The 20,330-nt window shown below is 38.0% G+C and overlaps 1 protein-coding gene across 2 annotated transcripts in view; it reads right to left on the bottom strand.

The window, feature by feature from the left end:
- The window catches only part of gpc5c (glypican 5c), a 180,365-nt gene that overhangs the window by 97,188 nt on the left and 62,847 nt on the right, over nt 1-20,330 (bottom strand). Inside the window, exons 5-6 of one of the 2 annotated variants that reach the window (XM_022664952.2) lie at nt 19,007-19,066; nt 16,531-16,653 (exon numbers count right to left, since the gene is read on the bottom strand). In XM_022664952.2, coding sequence (XP_022520673.2) covers nt 16,531-16,653; nt 19,007-19,066 — 183 coding nt within the window. The remainder of the gene's footprint in view (nt 1-16,530; nt 16,654-19,006; nt 19,067-20,330) is intronic. The other variant, XM_049477309.1, reaches the window with a different exon arrangement.

Here is a 20,330-nt window from a genome sequence, read left to right as displayed (position 1 = left end):
TGTAGTGTGTGTGTGTGTGTGTGTGTGTGTGTAGTGTGTGTGTGGTATCTGGAATGCGCTGCATTGCCGGACGGTCACGTCTGGTCTGCTGTGGTTCAGTCAGACACGTCCCTCAACCAGGGGACAGATATCACGGGACAGCAGCCGGACACTCTGATAGAGTTTTACTGTCTTCTCCATTCCCCGCAGTGCGAGAGTGTGTGTGTAGTGTGTGTGTGTGTGTGTGTGTGAGACGATGCATTAGATCAGATCATTGGAAGCTGCAGGATGACTCACACCAGTAAGACCAGTCCAGCACCTGATCCACAGTGTGGGAGTGTGTGGTTTATATGGGGGGGGGGCGTTGGGTTGGATGATGTTCCCCCAATGAAATCAAACCCTGGAAAGACCAGATAATAAATCTGGATCAAGCATATATTTCATGCATTATCATCATGTTTCTGCTCTCAGACTCAACATTACCATTATAACCCTCTACAGCCCATCACAAGTCTTACCAACGAGGGGTTAAATTTCATTTTAGAACATGTACTGTGTTTTATATGGTTAAATATGCGTAAAGTAGAACATCGATTTGCTCTTAGAAGCAACATCTGCAGGTTTTAACAGTTAGATTTCTCCTGTTTTGTCATTTTTCCACACCAGTCCAGAAAGGAAAACAATGCACAGCTTTACAGTACAAAAACTTCGTCCCATCTGTGAAACATGGTGGTGGAAGTATCCTTGAGCTCAGGAGAACGTGGGTCATGCAGCATGACAATGAGCTTAAGCACATAGATGTTTTTACCAAAGTAAACAGCTGTATATCCACCCTATCACGCAGCGACTCTGTGGTTCTGATACATCAGCTCACAGATGCCACAGCCTTGTGCTGATCCACATCACCCTAGGGGTGATGAGGGGAAAGAGAGAGTGCCATCGACTGTACTGTACCCACCCAGAGAGAGAGCAAGGACTTCAAACTTTAACAAACTTTCAAACACAACCACTGTCTCTTAGTGATGTGTTTATACACAGAGTATTCTATAAAATACTGTGGGTATACGCCCCCTTCCTATCACATGATTTATGAATTTCAAGTTCGTACACTCACATACTTTCCTGTTTTTTTGTTACACTTAACCATGACCAGAGCTTTGATAGGAATAAATAAATAAATAATTATGTAATAACTGTGCAGTTATACATCAACAATCCGTGTAATAACAGTGTAACTACTGCTGAATTATGTTAAGTTTTACAGGTTATGTAATTTCTTACGTGTGTAATTGGGTGCCCACCAGCCAAGTACAATTGAGATAGGTGGGTGTGTGTTCAAAACTGTTCTGTTTACACTAGTTAAAAGTGTGGATTTTTATGACTTTCTGGACCTGGACTCTACCCGCCTCTGTGTGTAATGTTTGTTTGGCGTTTTACTCTGAGAGACTCTAAGACTAGGTCAGTGTAGGCTAAACTGCACTTAGCATGTTTAGCATTATTACACGTTACTAAGTAACATATGGCATTACAAAAATGTATATAAGTGTAAAAATGTCTTTATTTACTTTATTTTAATGCGTTTCTAACTGTTGTCCGTCTCGCTGCCTCCTGGTGTTGCAAAGCTGTTAGACAATCAGAGGCGATATGTTTGTTGCATTTATGAATATTCATGAGCAGGAGCCAAAATTCTGTCGTTTCTCCCCGCCCACTCCTCCACCAGACTAAAGCAGTGTTATACCGGATCACCAGAGCACATGGTATTCATTCATACTAGAGACACAACTACACATTTTACAATGGAATAAGACCTTAAACAAAGATTTAACAAAAAACGTATGTCCGATAGAAAAGTTGTATAAAAGCCTCGCTAAGAAGAACAGAACTGTACAGGACTAATAAATAAATCCAGTGACCCCAGTACAGGAAGCGGGGCTTCGTACTGGAACCAGTCCTGAGATGCTCTATATCACACAGAGGCTCCCAGTCCAGATCAGTTCCTGTCCCTCAGATCTTCCCAGAGGGAGTTCTTCAGAAACCCATCCAGCTCATTCATTCCTCCCCTTCATCTCTCTTTCTTTCTCTCTCTCTCTCTCTCTCTCTCTCAGTCTCTCTCGCCCACACAGCTATATTTATTCCATCCACCAGCTATTGTTGGGTGGTTCTGGGAGTCGCAGTGACTCTGTTTGTGTACGTTCCTCTTCATTCCTTCCCTTAGATTGAACCCTGTAAAAAACTTCAAATTGATTTTTAAGTGCATGGTTAACTATAGTAAATTAACCTCCTCAACTAACTTTAATACATTTCTGGGTAAAAGTTGGTTTAACTAAATAATGAACTGTTTCTGCAAAATGTACTAATTGCAGTTGAACTCTGCACTAATGCTCAGTGCATTAGATGTGCTCACTAATACTCATGCTCAGTTTGTCTCTTTCGTAATTGAACGGGGTCTACTGAGCAATTATGCAGGGTTTTTGTTTTTTTTTTGGCCTGGTGTTGTTCACATTATTTGCATATTGGGTGTGTCCTCCCAATACCTTTCTAATCTCTCTGATATTTCTAATCTATCTGATCTCTCTGATATTTCTCCCCAATACCAATTGTCAGGACGCTTCGGATTCTACTAATGAAACGTGGAGCTACTTTGAGCTGAGTAACGGTGTAAAAAGTGATTTATCAGCAGGAGTAAAATATGCCCCATTAAAACCCATTCTAAAAGCCTGTTTGGGCAAAGTGCATGAAATACTTGATCTCAGAAAGCTGCAGGAGAGCAGGGGAGAGCTCATCAACAAAGGTTAGTACTCTTTGATCACGTTTTAATAAATACACCCAAAGTCCATTTCACACCACTGGAGTTCTCCTTTAAGTTGGTGATACAGTATCTAAGATTTTTAGTTTTTGAACTAAAGATTTGTTGGGAGATTTCTTTAAAACTTAAAAGAGTTCTATAAGTATCTCCAGTTGTACTGTGGGTCGTCTCTGAGTCGTATCCAGGCTCCGTGTTAAGCGATATAATGCAGTATGATTTATTCCCTGGCCTGCGAGGACGAGATGACCTCAGAGGACGGAAAGAGGCTGGAAGGCCGAGGACGGAAGCGTCTCTGTGGTCCTGCCCAGCATCGTCAGGACTGAGCTGGATGTTGGAAAGGCTGGATCTTGGCTCTGGGTTGGGTGGTTCTCGAGGAGAGCTCTGGAGAACATGCAAGAGCTGTTACAGCTGGGCTTTGATTGGGTTTGACGAGCGCATATTTTGTGTTCAGTGCTGATAATGATTGTCGGGGGAGAGCAGCAGTAAAACAGAAGAAGAAGAAGAAGAAGAAGAAGGAGAAACCATGAGGAAATAAATAGGAAACATCCTCCAGCTTCTCATACAACCATTCTCAGGATGTGATTTGGAATATTCTAGTTATTACTGGAGATATAAAAAATATAAAACATGGGAAAAAGGCAAAAGAAATGAAAGAGCAATAACAATTCAGTTGTGAACATCTCTGCTGGATTTTCTCAGTCAGTTTTATGAGGTAGAGTCTCCTGGAATTCAGGCTTTCAGTTAACAGCTGTGCTGCTGAACTCATCAAGAGTTAATTACTTGAATTTCTTGTCTCTTAATAAAGTGTTTGAGAGCATCAGTTAAAGTAAAGTAGTGAAGAGGTAGAGTTACAGGTATACAGTGAATAGTGAATATTTGAGTAATGTTCGAATCCAGATTTTATAGATTTATTTATTTACCCTGTAAAGTTGTTTTTGGTCAGCAGTGTTTTTTTTTTTATCTCTTTCTTATCATTGAATCATTAACACTGAAGGCTTTAGTGAGATCCTGCAGTTCTTTAAATTCTTTAGATGTAGTTCTGGGTTCTTTTCTATGGATCTCCTGGATGAGTTCTTCATGCTCTTTTGGAGTAATTTTGTTCGATCGATAAGCCGGTCACTCCTGGGAAGGTTCACCAGTGTTCCATTAGTGTTTTCTCCATTAGTGAATAATAGTGAATCACTGTGGTTCTCTGGAGTCCAAAAGCTTTAGAAATAAATGACTTTATAACCTGTTGTTGAGTTTCTTCAGATGGGGGTTTAATAATAATAATGTGCTGCTTTTTGTTGAGATCTTTTATCTGCTTCATGTTGTCAGACAGATTCTATTATATAAGTGATTTCTTTATTCTACTGGTTGTGGTTAGTAGTGAAGCCGAACTAAATAACCAATTAAAAAGTGTTTTTTTTATATATATATTTAGTCAGGTTATATTTTCTGATATTAAAGTGTGTTGGATAATCTGAAAAATGTGAGTTTTATTTCAATTTAAATCTTTCTGTATCTTCTTCTGCTTACAGGTTCTCTAAAAAAAATGACGTGAGAAAAATTCTCCACCCCTCAGCTCAGCTCAGTCAGATTTAATGAAATACTGATGTTTTCAGTGTTCAGAAGTTTATTAAAGGTCACTGGAAGCAGGTACTGGAAGCCTACTGTAGAAGCCTGAACAGCCACAGTTCCACTAATAAAACTGCTAGAAGTTTTAGAAACTGTTCCCAGATCTGTTTAATATGTCTGATCTTTATCTTTGATCTGTTAAATCTCTCCGATCAATTTAATCTCTTTGTTCTTTCTATCATCTTTGATCTGTTTAATCTCTCTGATCTTTAAGGTGAGGACGATGTTTCCGTCTACTTTGCTACACGAACAGATCACATCACTGATGCAAATCAGTCCATTAATACTACCACTCCCCTTATCGCTATTAGAGGTACACTGCTGCTGCTGCAGCTCAGCCAATCAGCTCTCCCTCCTGCCCACCCCTAAACCCATACATCACCCAGTGTCCCTCCCCCACTACCCCTCCCATTTTTACCATTTTCCAAATTTGAGCTAAGGGTGGAGTCTTAGGACTGTCTAGGACTGTTCCTAGATTGTGCATTTATTATTTTTATTATTACCTTTTCATACAGAAGTTGAACCCCCCACCCATTCACTCACACACACACACACACACTCACACACACACACACACACACACACTAACTGGATTCTCTTTGTAACAACAGGATGTTCTCCATGAATGATAGCCACAGGCAGAGAGAACGGAATGTAACAATATGTGATGTGTGTGTGTGTGTGTGTGTGTAAGTTAGTGTGTGTGTGTAAGTGTGTGTGTGTGTGTCCAGGTCAAAGTCATAGATATATCTGCTGTATCCTCACACTGTAAATTCTGCATTAGACGAACTGTTCTGTGTTCGAGTCTCCTGTTTACTGCAGACTAGAAACTGACCAATCACAGCTCACCAATCATCTTATCATCTTTCAACTCAGCCCTTTAAATACGCCTTCAGTTTAACTCATCAAATCCCTGAACATCCTGAGATCGTCAGTCCGGGACAGTGTGTAACAGCTGATTACAGAACGTAGAAGTGCTGGATTAGTGCCAGAGATAAAAGTAGCTCCTTTTAAAAAGCTTTTTTCAGGAATTAAATAATTCACGTTTTATAGAACTTGTTCTAACCTAATTTCTACAAGAAGAGGTTTGGTGTGAGCAGAGATGTTTGTTTTCTCTGTTACTCTTGTACTTTTTGATTTTCAGTACAGATTGGTACATTTTCAGTACATTTTTAATATATATCAGTAAATTTTCAGTACAAATTGGTACATTTTCAGTACATTTTTAATATATATCAGTAAATTTTCAGTACAAATTGGTACATTTTCAGTACATTTTTAATATATATCAGTAAATTTTCAGTACGTTTTCAGTATAGATCGGTACCTTTTTTAGTACGTTTTCGGCCCGTTTTTGGTATAGATCGGTACGCTTCAGGTACATTTTCAGTACATTTTCGGTAAAATTTTGGTACGTTTTCGGTAAATTTTCTGTTCGTTTTCGGTACATTTTCGTTACATTTTAGTAAATTTTCGGTACTTTTACGTTATGTTTTCGGTACAGTTTGGTACGATTTTGGTACGGTTCGGTTTCGGTACATTCTCAGTTCGTTTTCAGTATGTTTTCGGTACGTTTTTAGTATAGATCGGTATGTTTCGGGTACATTTTTGGTACATTTCCATTACATTTTTACGTTCATTTTTACGTTCAACCTCTCCTTTATTAACTTCATAATAAGAATGAATCTTCATTATAATCATGTTTAGTATTTTGGGAGGGAATGTTGTATCGGAGCTCGAGCTCTTTTATTATTAAATACTGAAACCAGGTTTCTCTCCTACTGTCATCATGAGAAAATTCATCTTTTACATCTTGTTGGAACAAAATAAAACAATGAGCAGCAAAAACAACAGCATTACTTTAACTGATTAAACTACAGATATTTATTTCTAAGAATAAATATTAGAGAGAGAGACATGTCCTGAGGCTGCAGTGGTGGTGGTGGTGGTGGTGGTGGTGGTGGTGGAGGGTCTGAGGTGTCGGGGGGCTGCTGGGTAAAGAAAGCCTCATTGTGGGGGTCTCTCTCTCTCTCTGGATCTGGAACAGAGGCTCTGTTATGATCTGTGTGTGGGAAACCCGGCGAGAGAGAATCCCTACGCCCTGCCTGAGAATGCAGCCTACACACACACACACACACACACACACACACACCACACACCACACACACACTCGCATCAATCTTACTCACTGAGAGTAAAGCAGCATGCACCAGGATATTCTGCTATCCGTTAAAAATGAAAAAAGTAAAACTAAAAAAGAATAAAACATAATTATAATATTAAAAGTAAAGTAAAAGTGAAAGTAAAATGTAAGAACATGTCAAAAGTAAAACAACGCACAGGGTCCTGCCACTATAATCAGGAGATCGCCGGTTCAAATCCCGTTCATGCAGCTTGCCATCAGCTGCCGGAGCCCCGAGAGAGCACAACTGTCCTTGCTGTTTCTCTCTCACTCACAAGATAACACCACACAACCTATACATTTGGATTTGGAGAAACAACAATGACAATGGGAACACAGTGAAAAATGTCCTCATAAACACAGTCTAACTCTCACTACACATACTACACGCTAATATACTATACACTAATACACTATACACTATTCACTAATACACACTACACTACATACTAATACACACTACACTACATACTAATACACACTATACTACATACTAATACACACTATACTACATACTAATACACAATACACTACATACTAATACACACTATACTACATACTAATACACACTACACTACATACTAATACACACTACACTACATACTAATACACACTATACTACATACTAATACACACTATACTACATACTAATACACAATACACTACATACTAATACACACTATACTACATACTAATACACACTACACTACATACTAATACACACTATACTACATACTAATACACACTATACTACATACTAATACACAATACACTACATACTAATACACACTACACTACATACTAATACACACTACACTACATACTAATACACACTATACTACATACTAATACACACTATACTACATACTAATACACAATACACTACATACTAATACACACTATACTACATACTAATACACACTACACTACATACTAATACACACTATACTACATACTAATACACACTATACTACATACTAATACACACTATACTACATACTAATACACACTACACTACATACTAATACACACTACACTACATACTAATACACACTATACTACATACTAATACACAATACACCACATACTAATACACACTACACTACATACTAATACACACTACACTACATACTAATACACACTACACTACATACTAATACACACTACACTACATACTAATACACAATACACTACATACTAATACACACTACACTACATACTAATACACACTATACTACATACTAATACACAATACACTACATACTAATACACACTATACTACATACTAATACACACTACACTACATACTAATACACACTACACTACATACTAATACACACTACACTACATACTAATACACACTACACTACATACTAATACACAATACACTACATACTAATACACACTACACTACATACTAATACACACTACACTACATACTAATACACACTATACTACATACTAATACACACTATACTTCATACTAATACACACTACACTACATACTAATACACAATACACCACATACTAATACACACTACACTACATACTAATACACACTACACTACATACTAATACACAATACACTACATACTAATACACACTACACTACATACTAATACACACTACACTACATACTAATACACAATACACTACATACTAATACACAATACACCACATACTAATACACACTACACTACATACTAATACACACTACACTACATACTAATACACAATACACTACATACTAATACACAATACACTACATACTAATACACACTACACTACATACTAATACACACTACACTACATACTAATACACACTACACTACATACTAATACACACTACACACTTATACACTATACACTACATACTAATACACACTACACTACATACTAATACACACTACACTACATACTAATACACAATACACTACATACTAATACACACTACACTACATACTAATACACAATACACTACATACTAATACACAATACACTACATACTAATACACACTATACTACATACTAATACACACTACACTACATACTAATACACACTATACTATATACTAATACACACTACACTACATACTAATACACACTATACTACATACTAATACACACTACACTACATACTAATACACAATACACTACATACTAATACACACTATACTACATACTAATACACACTACACTACATACTAATACACACTATACTACATACTAATACACACTATACTATATACTAATACACACTACACTACATACTAATACACACTATACTACATACTAATACACACTATACTACATACTAATACACAATACACTACATACTAATACACAATACACTACATACTAATACACACTACACTACATACTAATACACACTACACTACATACTAATACACACTACACTACATACTAATACACAATACACTACATACTAATACACAATACACTACATACTAATACACAATACACTACATACTAATACACAATACACGCTAATATACTATACACTAATACACTATACACTAATGCATTAATACACACTACACTACATACTAATACACACTACACACTTACACACTATACACTAATACACACTACACTACATACTAATACACACTACACTACATACTAATACACACTACACTACATACTAATACACACTACACTACATACTAATACACACTACACTACATACTAATACACAATACACTACATACTAATACACAATACACTACATACTAATACACAATACACTACATACTAATACACAATACACGCTAATATACTATACACTAATACACTATACACTAATGCATTAATACACACTACACTACATACTAATACACACTACACACTTATACACTATACACTAATACACACTACACTAATGCATTAATACACACTACACTATACACTAATACACACTACACTAATGCATTAATACACACTACACTACATACTAATACACACTACACACTTATACACTATACACTAATACACACTACACTAATGCATTAATACACACTGTGTCTCATTCATAAAGGCCGAGGCATTAATCACATGAAGCACTAGTGAAATCACAGTGACAGATTCAGTCATCTCGGGGTGCTGTGGTATGTGTTCCATACTGCTGTCACTAATCCCTTTATACACAGCAACAGTGTGTGTGTGTGTGTGTTAGTCTGTGTGTGTGTGTGTGTGTGTGTTAGTCTGTGTGTGTGTGTGTGTGTGTGTGTTGGAGGACTGAGAGGGCGGGGCTCTGCAGTACAGGCTTCATAATGCCAAACATTTCTATCTGGTTATGACGAACCATTTGTTTACCGTTCACACACAGAGAGAGACAGAGAGAGAGAGAGAGAGACAAGATAGGACAGACAGACTGAGAAAGACTACATAGGACAGACAGACAGACAGAAAGAAGACAAGAGGCAGACAGACAGACAGACAGAGGAGAGACTAGACAGGACAGACAGACAGACAGAGAATAGACCAGATAGGACAGTCAGAGAGACAGACAGAGAAGAGACTAGACAGGACAGACAGACACACAGAGAATAGACCAGATAGGACAGACAGAGAGACAGACAGAGAAGAGACTAGACAGGACAGACAGACAGACAGAGAATAGACCAGATAGGACAGACAGAGAGACAGACAGAGAAGAGACTAGACAGGACAGACAGACACACAGAGAAGAGACAAGATAAGACAGACAAACAGATAAGAGATCATATAAGAGAGACAGACAGAGAAAGGACAAGACAGGACAGACCGAAAGAGACAAGATAAGAAACTGACAGACAGAAAAAAGACAAGATAGGACAGACACAGAAGAGACAGAACAATAATTATAGAGAGAGAGAGAGAAAGAGAGACAGACAGACAGAAAGAGAGAGAGAAAGAAAGAGAGACAGACAGAAAGAGAGAGAGAGAGACAGACAGAAATAAAGAGAGAGAGAAAGAGAAGGGACAAAGCAATAAAGAGACACAGAAGGGCACAGAACACTGTGACAACTGTTAAACATGGTGGTGGGAGCGTCACACTGTAGATATATATATATACAGCTCTGTAAAAATGAAGAAAACACTTCAGTTTCTGAATCAGTTTCTCTGATTTTGTTATTTATAGATTTATGTTTGAGTAAAATGAACATTGTTGTTTTATTCTATAAACTACAGACAACATTTCTCCCAAATTCCAAATAAAAATATTCTCATTTAGAGCATTTATTTACAGAAAATGAGAATTTTGAGAAATGGCTGGAATAACAAAAAAAGATGCAGAGCTTTCAGACCTCAAATAATGCAAAGAAAACAATTTCATATTCATAAAGTTTTAAGAGATAATATATCAGAAATAATCAATATTTGGTGGAATAATCCTGGTTTTTAATCAAAGTTTTTTTCATGCATCTTGGCATCATGTTCTCCTCCACCAGTCTTACACACTGCTTTTGGATAACTTTATGCTGCTTTACTCCTGGTGCAAAAATTCAAGCAGTTCAGTTTGGTTTAATTATTTATTCCAGAGGTTTTTAATTTGGTAAAATCGTTTTTTTTTTCAGAGCTGTATATAGTATGAACAGTATATGTATGTGGGGGGTGAGGCTATATAAATACTCTGCACATCGCAACAGACACATATGTGATCCAGTGACATCATTATAGATCCAAACCCATTTCCTCTTGAGAACGAGCCAAACCAACAGATAGGAATTCCTCTATTACCAGACTCATCCCAGACACCCAGAAATACATCCACCCAACACACACACCCAACCCCAACCCCTTAAACCCCCACCCACCCAAATATCCACCCACCCAACACAGTGGAACGCAGCCATGGGAGTGGTTCTGAAAGGTCATACTGGTTAAAAACCGATAGTTTTAATATAATTTCATGGAAAATCGCAAATATGTCTCATAAAATAAACAAAACATGAAGCCAAATGAATCTGTAACTCTGTTTATTAATGATCTGCTAAACCACACCCACTGATTCAGACATCAATGGGTGGTCTGTTGGGGATTAAGCATTATAAATAACATTTAACCATCCATTCGTCCATCCATCCATTTATCCATCCATAGTAGTATTACTAAGCTTCTTTTAATGGCCTGGGGTCATCAAACAGAGCAGACATCAGTCCAAATTCTTTTATAGCAAAAGATCCTCCAGCCAAACGTTCCTCTCATCCAATCACAACAATCGGTTCAACATTTTCTAGTGTTTTCCCGCAGCAGATAGATTCTCAGATTCTGAGTTAACCTCCTTAAAATAAAGGTTCTACCAATGGCTCTTTGAGCAACACCATGGAGGAACCACCTTAAATTCCAAGAAATGCTTCTGGACAAACATCATGCTTTTTATGAAACGTAAAAATGGTTATTCTATGGAATTCCTCAAAGATCCATTTGTAGCACCTTTATTTTTAGGTCTCCAAATTAAAAATAATTAAACAATAATAAATTGTAAGCATGAAAACAAGATTGAAACATTTAAAAGCAATGTTCTTTAAAGAAAGACTGGAAGAGATTGGCATATTTCTTCCTCGACATCCCATAATATTTCCTCTGGGGACACCGGTTTTCTACCAAACAACAAAAACATGTAGATCAGGTAAACTGGATACTCTAAATTGCCCAGAAAAGAAATTTAATTGATCTCTAAATTGATCTGGTGTGTATATATGTGTAAAGTGTGTGGTCTGTATGTATGTTATTTTGTGTAATAAGTGTGTAATTGTATGTATAATTGTGTACCCAGATATGGATGGGCACTCTGTGCTGGGTAAATGCTGTAGTTCCCAATGCTGTAGTCCTCCAGGTGGACAGTGGTTGTTTCCGGTTGAGAGTACGCTGTACGCTATTGGCCGCCAATTCTCACCATTGTGTGGATGAGTGCTGAGTGTAAATGGTTACGTGTAAAACGTGTCCCTGGGTTTCTAGAAAGGCGCTATATATTTAAGTTGAACTTAATTTGAACTTCAACAAGACATGGATGCAGAAGAAGATGCTACAGGTACTGGACAGTCCAGACTGCACGCTTTTAAAAACGTACGAATCTACGTCTTTAACTTCCTCTGCACTGAAAAAAGTGTAACAACCAGAACAAGAACAATTATGATTTCTGGTTTGAACCAATTTCCCATTGGTTCCCGTCACCACTATTACACGTAAAAGGGGCGTGGCCTCACTCACCATCATTGTGAAGGTGTTCTCCTCAGGGTATTTTCTCTTAGATACTGAGCAATGTTTTATATAATGGTTAAATGGTTATATAATGGCCTGTATGCAGTGTTGTAGGCTGTAAGAGAAAGTTTCGTTTTCAAGAGAAATTAAGTCGTTTTGAATTATTCTAACATAATTTAGTAGGTTAAAGGAAAAGGAAAAGGAAATTACGGAACGTTTATAAAATTATAAAAGGTAATATTATACGTTGCTGTAACAGGAAAGATTCCGTTGTTCCAGATAAAAAACAAAGTGTAAAAAATTTAAAAAATGATATTTATTATACATAATCTTTTATCTTTGTTTTGAAGAACCTTTCTGTACTTGGGATAAATAATACATTGATTGATTTTAAATAAAAATATATTCCAACATATAAATATATACCAATATATTTAGGTGTAACAAATTAGAGCATTAGAGTTTTTGGGTTGGTCCAAAGTTTTTTTGTTTTTTTTTCAGTGTGTAAATGATTGACATGTTTGAGGAATCCCTCCCACCCTACAGAAGGTCACCAGAACTCGTGTCGTACAGCGTCTGCGTGCAGGAACACGTGTAAACACTGAGTAGCATAATGCTTATATGAAATCATATATATATACATATATATATAAATACATGTACATGAAGAGGAACTAATGCACTGCCAAGGATTCAGTGCATTCAGTGGAACCACCACCATCGCTCTGTTTGCCAAGATTTGGGAGGGGTAACCATGGAAATTGGCCCGAGCGATGAGGAAAAGAGCGGGAAGGGACGAGACGGGGGGACGGAGACAGAGCGAGAGAGACGGGGAAAGTGTTTTTGTAATTGCTGAGTGATTTTTAATAAGTGAAGCCAACAAGAAAATAGGAAGCAGAGGGAAAAAGAGAGGAAGACGAGCGACACCCGGACAGAGATTGATGACGGGGGGACGGCTGATTGAGGACCACACACAGGACAGAGACATGAGAGAGAGACAGAGACACTGCCAGAGATCCGGAGAGACAGAGAGAGAGAGAGAGAGACAGAAAGAGACAGAAAGAGAGACACTGCCAGAGATCCGGAGAGACAGATTATCTCTTATCTCTTCCGTCATTTTATATGTAAGATATGTTAATATATATATTTTTTTATATGTATTGTTATATTTTTTTACCTTTTGTATAATAACTTCTTGTTTCGCTTTGATAGACAGAGAGAGAGAGAGAGAGAGACAGAAAGAGAGAGAGAGACAGAGAAAGAAAGAGTATCTCTTATCTCTTCAGTTATCTTTTTAATTATTTATTTAAATATGATTTACTTGTATATGTAAGACATGTTAATGTATATATATTTTATATGTACTGTTATATATTTTTATATGTATTGTATATTACCTTCTTGTTTCATTGCTTTGGCAAAAATTGTTAATTGCAATTCATGCCAATAAAGCTATTTTAAATTGAAAAATGAGAGAGAGAGAAAGAGAGAGAGACAGAAAGAGAGAGAGACAGAGACACTGCCAGAGATCCAGAGACAGAAAGAGAGACAGAAAGAGAGACAGAAAGAGAGGGAGAGAAAGAGAGAGTATCTCTTATACTCTTATAAGACTCTTATACTCTTATTCTCTTACACTCTATTTATATTTTTAATATGTATTGTTATATTTTTAATATGTATTATATATTAACTTCTTGTTTCATTGCTTTGGCAAAAGTTGTTAATTGCAATTCATGCCAATAAAGCCATTTTAAATTGAAAAATGAGAAAGAGAGAGAGAGAGAGACAGACAGAGAGAGAGAGAGAGACAGAATGAGAGACAGAGAGACAGACAGAGAGAGAGAATAAGAGAGACATATTGTAATTTATTTATTATCCTTATTATCCTTTTCATAATTGCATTACTATTTTGGATTTTTTTGGTTTTGGCAACAGTTGTTTATTTGCCATTCATGCCAATAAAGCCAGTTGAATTGAAAAATTGAATTGAGAGAGTGAGAGAGGAATAGACAGAGAGAGAGATAATCCCACTGAGAGAAACTCATTCAAGAATCCACTTCCCATGCAAAACCCAGCGCGTCAACACATCTGATCAAAACCCACATTTAGTCATTTTGTGTTTTTTAAAAAAGAAGCGCTATTGCTCCCAGATATTCACGCCATCTCAACTCCACCCCAGACTCATCCATTTCCCACAGAACTGAGAAAACAAATCAGCTACAGACCTAAACGATCAGAACAAGACGGCAAACCTTAAAACCTGAAAACTAAACGTCTCCAGCAGCGAGCGGGGAGAAGTCGTTATAAAGGGATTAGCGCCGAGACTCCAGAGCGCGGAGGTAATTCAGCCGTAAATATATACACCGTTCCTCAACGCATTCCTTCATTCCCTCACTAATCCATCTCAAACCTTCAGAGAACGAGCAGAAAACACAAACCCCTGCCTTACAAATATATATATAACAGTACTTTCATTTTTCAGCAGGACTTAATATTTGAATTTTCTGATTTTTGGATTTTTTGTTGAATGTAAGCCATATTTATCGACAATAAAAGAAATAAATGCTTAAAACAGATACACTGTGTGTAATACATCTATATATTACAATATATGAGTTTCATATTTTAAATATATTCTAATATTTTGAGATGCACCTGTAAATACAAAAAAAAAGCCCTAAAAGTTCTGAAGCTCCTTCTGATTTGGATAAAACTGGAGAGGCTTATATATTTAAAGCAATCTACCGTATGGATTATAAGGCACACTATAATGGTAAGACCTTTAAAGCTAAGCTAAGTAAACAAAACTGTAATTCTTAAAAAAACACATTTCTCTCCCAAAAACTGTTTATTTGGGGAAGTAAAACATTTTTGTTTATTTACAGTAATTATATCTTAAATTTCCAGATTTACACTAAGACTAGGTGCAGCAGCATTAGCATTAGTGGCTAACCACTAGCACTAGCCGCTTTAACCCACTTTAATTCCCCCTACAACTGTAAACTTTTAAGCATTTTACTCACTCGTTCACTTTCCCAGCCTTAAGCTATTATACACTTTATTTGCACTACTGTTTTATACAAGTTCCGTTTATATTTGTACTACATTTGTAACTCTAAATGGTAAAAGAGCTAGAACTGCGGCTAGCGACTAATGCTAATGTTTCTCCAGCAGTGCTAGATAGGGTCAGCAGCAGGCTACAGGCTGATAGTACTCACCTCTGAATGAAGACAGAGCTAGCGCTTAGCGCTGGGTTAGCAGCTAAATGCTAATGCTGCTGCACCTAGCCTTAGTGCTGGAGAAACTTCACTAAAAACTCACCCTTATAACCCTTGTATTTCAGTAGAGTGTCTTTACTGCTCCTTAATACCTGATAGAATTAATACATATATTATAAGACGATTATGATGCTTTTTGGGAAAATTAAAAGATTTTAAGTGCACCTAATAGTGCAAAAAATACGGTAGAAATTCTCACCATGGGTAATTTCCAAGAGCTAGTCGAACCCTAGCTGAACTGAAGGTGCTCAGGAAAACCCCATCAGCAATAAATCATCATGATAAACTATATTTTCCATCTTTGTCCTTTTTTTCCACTCTTTCTCCATCACAGATCTGTCCATCACCTCATATCTCAGTCCTGTCCCTCTGAACTGCACTCCTTTGCTCAGTGTTATCGCTCTGTAATCAGTCGTTCTTCAGTTTTCTCAGGTTTAATAAGGAATACATCGCTGGCTCACCTCTCCACCACGCCGTCGCCGCTCCAGCAGGAGAACTCATCCCTCACCACCTCCCCCTCACACAGCATCTCCGGCAGCGCCGCGAAGAACGCCCTGTAGCGCCCGATGTAGTTCATGAACTCACTAAAGGACAGAGAGAGAAAATATATAACCTTTATTTATCCACAACTGGACCAGAAGTCAGAATATGCTCAATTTTTTCCATTATTATGTAACGGTATAAATAAAAGGTTAACTAACACACTCATCTGTCTGCCATTGTTCCATTCCTAATAACGTTAATAAACATCTATTACCGTATTTTTCGGACTATAAGGCGCACTTAAAAATTTTTAATTTTCACAAAAATTGACAGTGCGTCTTATAATACGGTGCGCCTTTTGTATGGATTTTACCCGTCAGGTTGTAAGGAGCAGTAAACACACACTCCGTGCAGCGTTATAGAGAGTTTCAGTGCTATACAGAGTCCAGAGCCGTGCAGCTCCGAGGCTGGAGCAGCAATAGCATTAGCTAGCTTATTCACTGTTCAGAGATCAGTATTATCTAAATTATCTAAAGTAAACACACACTCCATGCAGAGCCGTGCAGCTCCGTGGCTGGAGCAGCAATAGCATTAGCTAGATGCTAACCGCTAAGCTAGCTAGCTTTTTCACTGTTCAGAGATCAGTATTTTCTAAATTTAGTACTTTTAATACTGCTGGAGCAGTATTATTAGAGTTAGATGCTAATCGCTAAGCGTTCACCGTTCAGAGGTGAGTTATCGGCCTGTAAGTCTGTGCTGCTTTGCCTGGCTAGCATTAGCTAGATGCTAAGCGCTAACTCTCTCAGAGGTGAGTTTTATCAGCCTGTAATCTGCTTGTTTACCGTGTTAAAACAAGCTACGGGGGACGAATCGCTAGCTAATATCTCACTGTCTTACCAGAACACACAGGATTACTCAGTGTAACGCTGTCGTTTAAGTTTGGGTTAACTTTACTAGTTTAGGGGACTAGCTAGCGTGCTAGCGGATAGCTATGCTAACGCTGGTGCAGCAAGCCTTAGTGGACATCTGGAAATCTAAGCTTACTGTAAATAAACTGAAGCACGTTACTCACCCAAATAAACAGTTTTCAGGAGAGGAATCTGTGTAGATTAATATCCAGCACTCGTTTGACTTTGAAAGAGCTAGATTTGTATACGGAGACGCTCCACCGGCAAGCGACCACCCCCGGTGGGGGAAGGGAAACATGGCGCCACCCCTGTTCACTTTGATATAGGCACCCTTTCTAGTGTCACTTAACGCGCCTTATAATGCGATGCGCCCTATGTATGGAAAAATACCAGAAAATAGGCGTTCTTTGATAGTGCGTCTTATAATACGGTGCGCCTTATAGTCCGAAAAATACGGTATACTCTATTATACTGAATTTTTATTGAATCTGTATCAACTATCAACATTTATTTATTTTCTTCTGTTGAAGTCGTTCGGTTGTTGATTTACTTTTATGTCTTGGGTCGTTGTTCTGTTGCATCATCCATCCTCTGTTGAGCTTCAGTTGTTGGACAGATGTTTAAAGTTGAAGTTTTCCTGCAAAATTTCTTGGTAAAATTGGGAATCCATTTTTTCTTTGATGACAGCAAAATTAGTCCAAACCTTGATGCAGCAAAGAAAAGCAGCACCAAACCATGATGCCCCCTCCACCATGTTTCACAGTTGGGATGAGGTTTTGCTGTGATTATGGTGACCTGTGCCTTTTTATTTCTTTCTCCACACATAGCGTTGTGTGATTTCCTTCCAAACAACTCAAAAACGTTTGTTTGGTTTCACCTGTCCACATTATATATTTAGCCAGTAGTGCTGAAGTGGAACATCCAGGTGATCTTTTGCTTCAAACTTCAAGCGAGCAGCAAAAAATGTTTTTTTTTTTGGCAGCAGTAGCTTCCTCCGTGGTGTCCTCGCATGAACTCTTGAACATTCTTAATTGTTTAATGTTTTTCTTATTGTAGATTTATCAATAAAAATGTTGCCAGAGCATGTGCTAGAGATTTCTGTATTCAGTCTTCAGCTGACACTCTAGGATTCTTCCTCACCTCATTGATTCCTCATTCTGCATGTGCTGTGCTCTTACAGTCACCTTTACAGGACTCTACCACGCCTAGGGAGAGCAGCAGCAACAGTGCTGAACTTTCTTTATTTGTAGAGCGTCTGTCTTACCGTGGACACATGAACATCAAGGCTTTTAGAGATACTTTTGTAACCCTTTCCAGCTTAATGCTTCAAGTCAACAATTCTTGATCGTAGGTCTTCTGAGAGCTTGATCTTTTGTGTGAGGCGTGATTCACATCAAGCAATGCTTCTGAAGAACAGCTAAAAACTCAAAACTGGTGTGTGTTTTTATACCATAATTATAAATTATGTATTTGTTGTAATTAATGTGTGTGTGTGTGATGTGTATGGGTGTGTGTGCTTGGGGGGGTTGGGGGGTTGCATGCTTACCGAGCAATCTGTTTCAGACTCCTATCTTTCTGACTCTTGGCGGGTTTGAGGGGGAGGGAACTGAGATCAGACCCCCCCGTGCAGGAGGTAATGGATCAGTCCAGTGGAGGAAGCAAGCAGGAGGACAGACAGGTGGGAGGGGCCAGAGGGTTACAGAATGGGGTCATTGAAAAGGAAGAGGGAAATAAAAGTCATTGTCCTGAAGGAAAATCAGACGTGCACATGCAAACCCAAACACAAGCGTTCAGACTGTATCATATATGAGTAAATGTTCATGCTGAGAACCACCCAGACAAACAGCGACCTACCCATGCTCCGCCCACATATGCTAATTATTTAGATTTAGTGATTTATTGTTGAATTGGGCAAATTTTATCATATAAGAATCTGAAAATCTGAAAGACCAGAGTCTGATCCAGGTGTAATGTGTTTGTGTTACAGTGTATTTTGTACATATAGTCTGTTTAGTTTCAGTTTCACACTATGATTTAGTGACTGAGTGCACTTGTCATCATCACCTAGGTGGGCGGAGTCTCACTATTCTTCACACTGATTGGTTTGTGGAAGGAAGCATGTCAGACGATGATGCAGTATCAATTTGAATTGAATGGACATCTAAATTAATGTTTTTGGGACTATATACATACCTGTTCATTTCAACTCAAACCAACTCGACACGACCCAACTCAACTTAACTCAGCTCAGCTTAATTCAGTTTAACTGAACTGAAACCAATGCTACCCTGTTCAACTTAACTCAACTCAGCTTAACCCGACTCAACAGAACCCAACTCGACTCAAACCAACTCGACTCAACCCAACTAAAATTGAACCCAACTCAGCTCAGAATAATCCAACTCAACTGAAACCAACCTAACTCAGCTCAGTTAAGCTCAACACAATTCAACTCGATCCAACTCAAATCAACTCAGCTCAACCCTACTCAAAACCAACTCGACCCAACACCACCCAAATTAACCCAACTCACTCAGCTCAACCCAATTTGACTCAGGCCGACTCGGCCCAACCTTGCTTAACTCAACCCAACTCAGCTTAGCTCAACCCAACCCAACTTAACTCAACTTAATCCAACTCAACCTAACTCGACCCAACCCGACCCATGTCATATCAAGTCAACTCAACTTAATTCAACTAAACCCAACACAACCCAACCCGACCTGACCCAACTTAAACCAACTCAACTCAAGTCAACTCAACTTAATTTGACTCTATCCAACTTGACCCAACACAGCCCAACTCAGCTCAACCCAACTTAACTTAATTCAACTCAACCTGACCCAACCCACTTAGCTAAATCTAATTTG

This window comes from Astyanax mexicanus, chromosome 4 (assembly GCF_023375975.1).
Source record: "Astyanax mexicanus isolate ESR-SI-001 chromosome 4, AstMex3_surface, whole genome shotgun sequence".
NCBI lineage: Eukaryota > Metazoa > Chordata > Actinopteri > Characiformes > Acestrorhamphidae > Astyanax > Astyanax mexicanus.
Note: the sequence above shows the minus strand (reverse complement) of the source record. Positions and strands in the feature narration are given on the sequence as shown.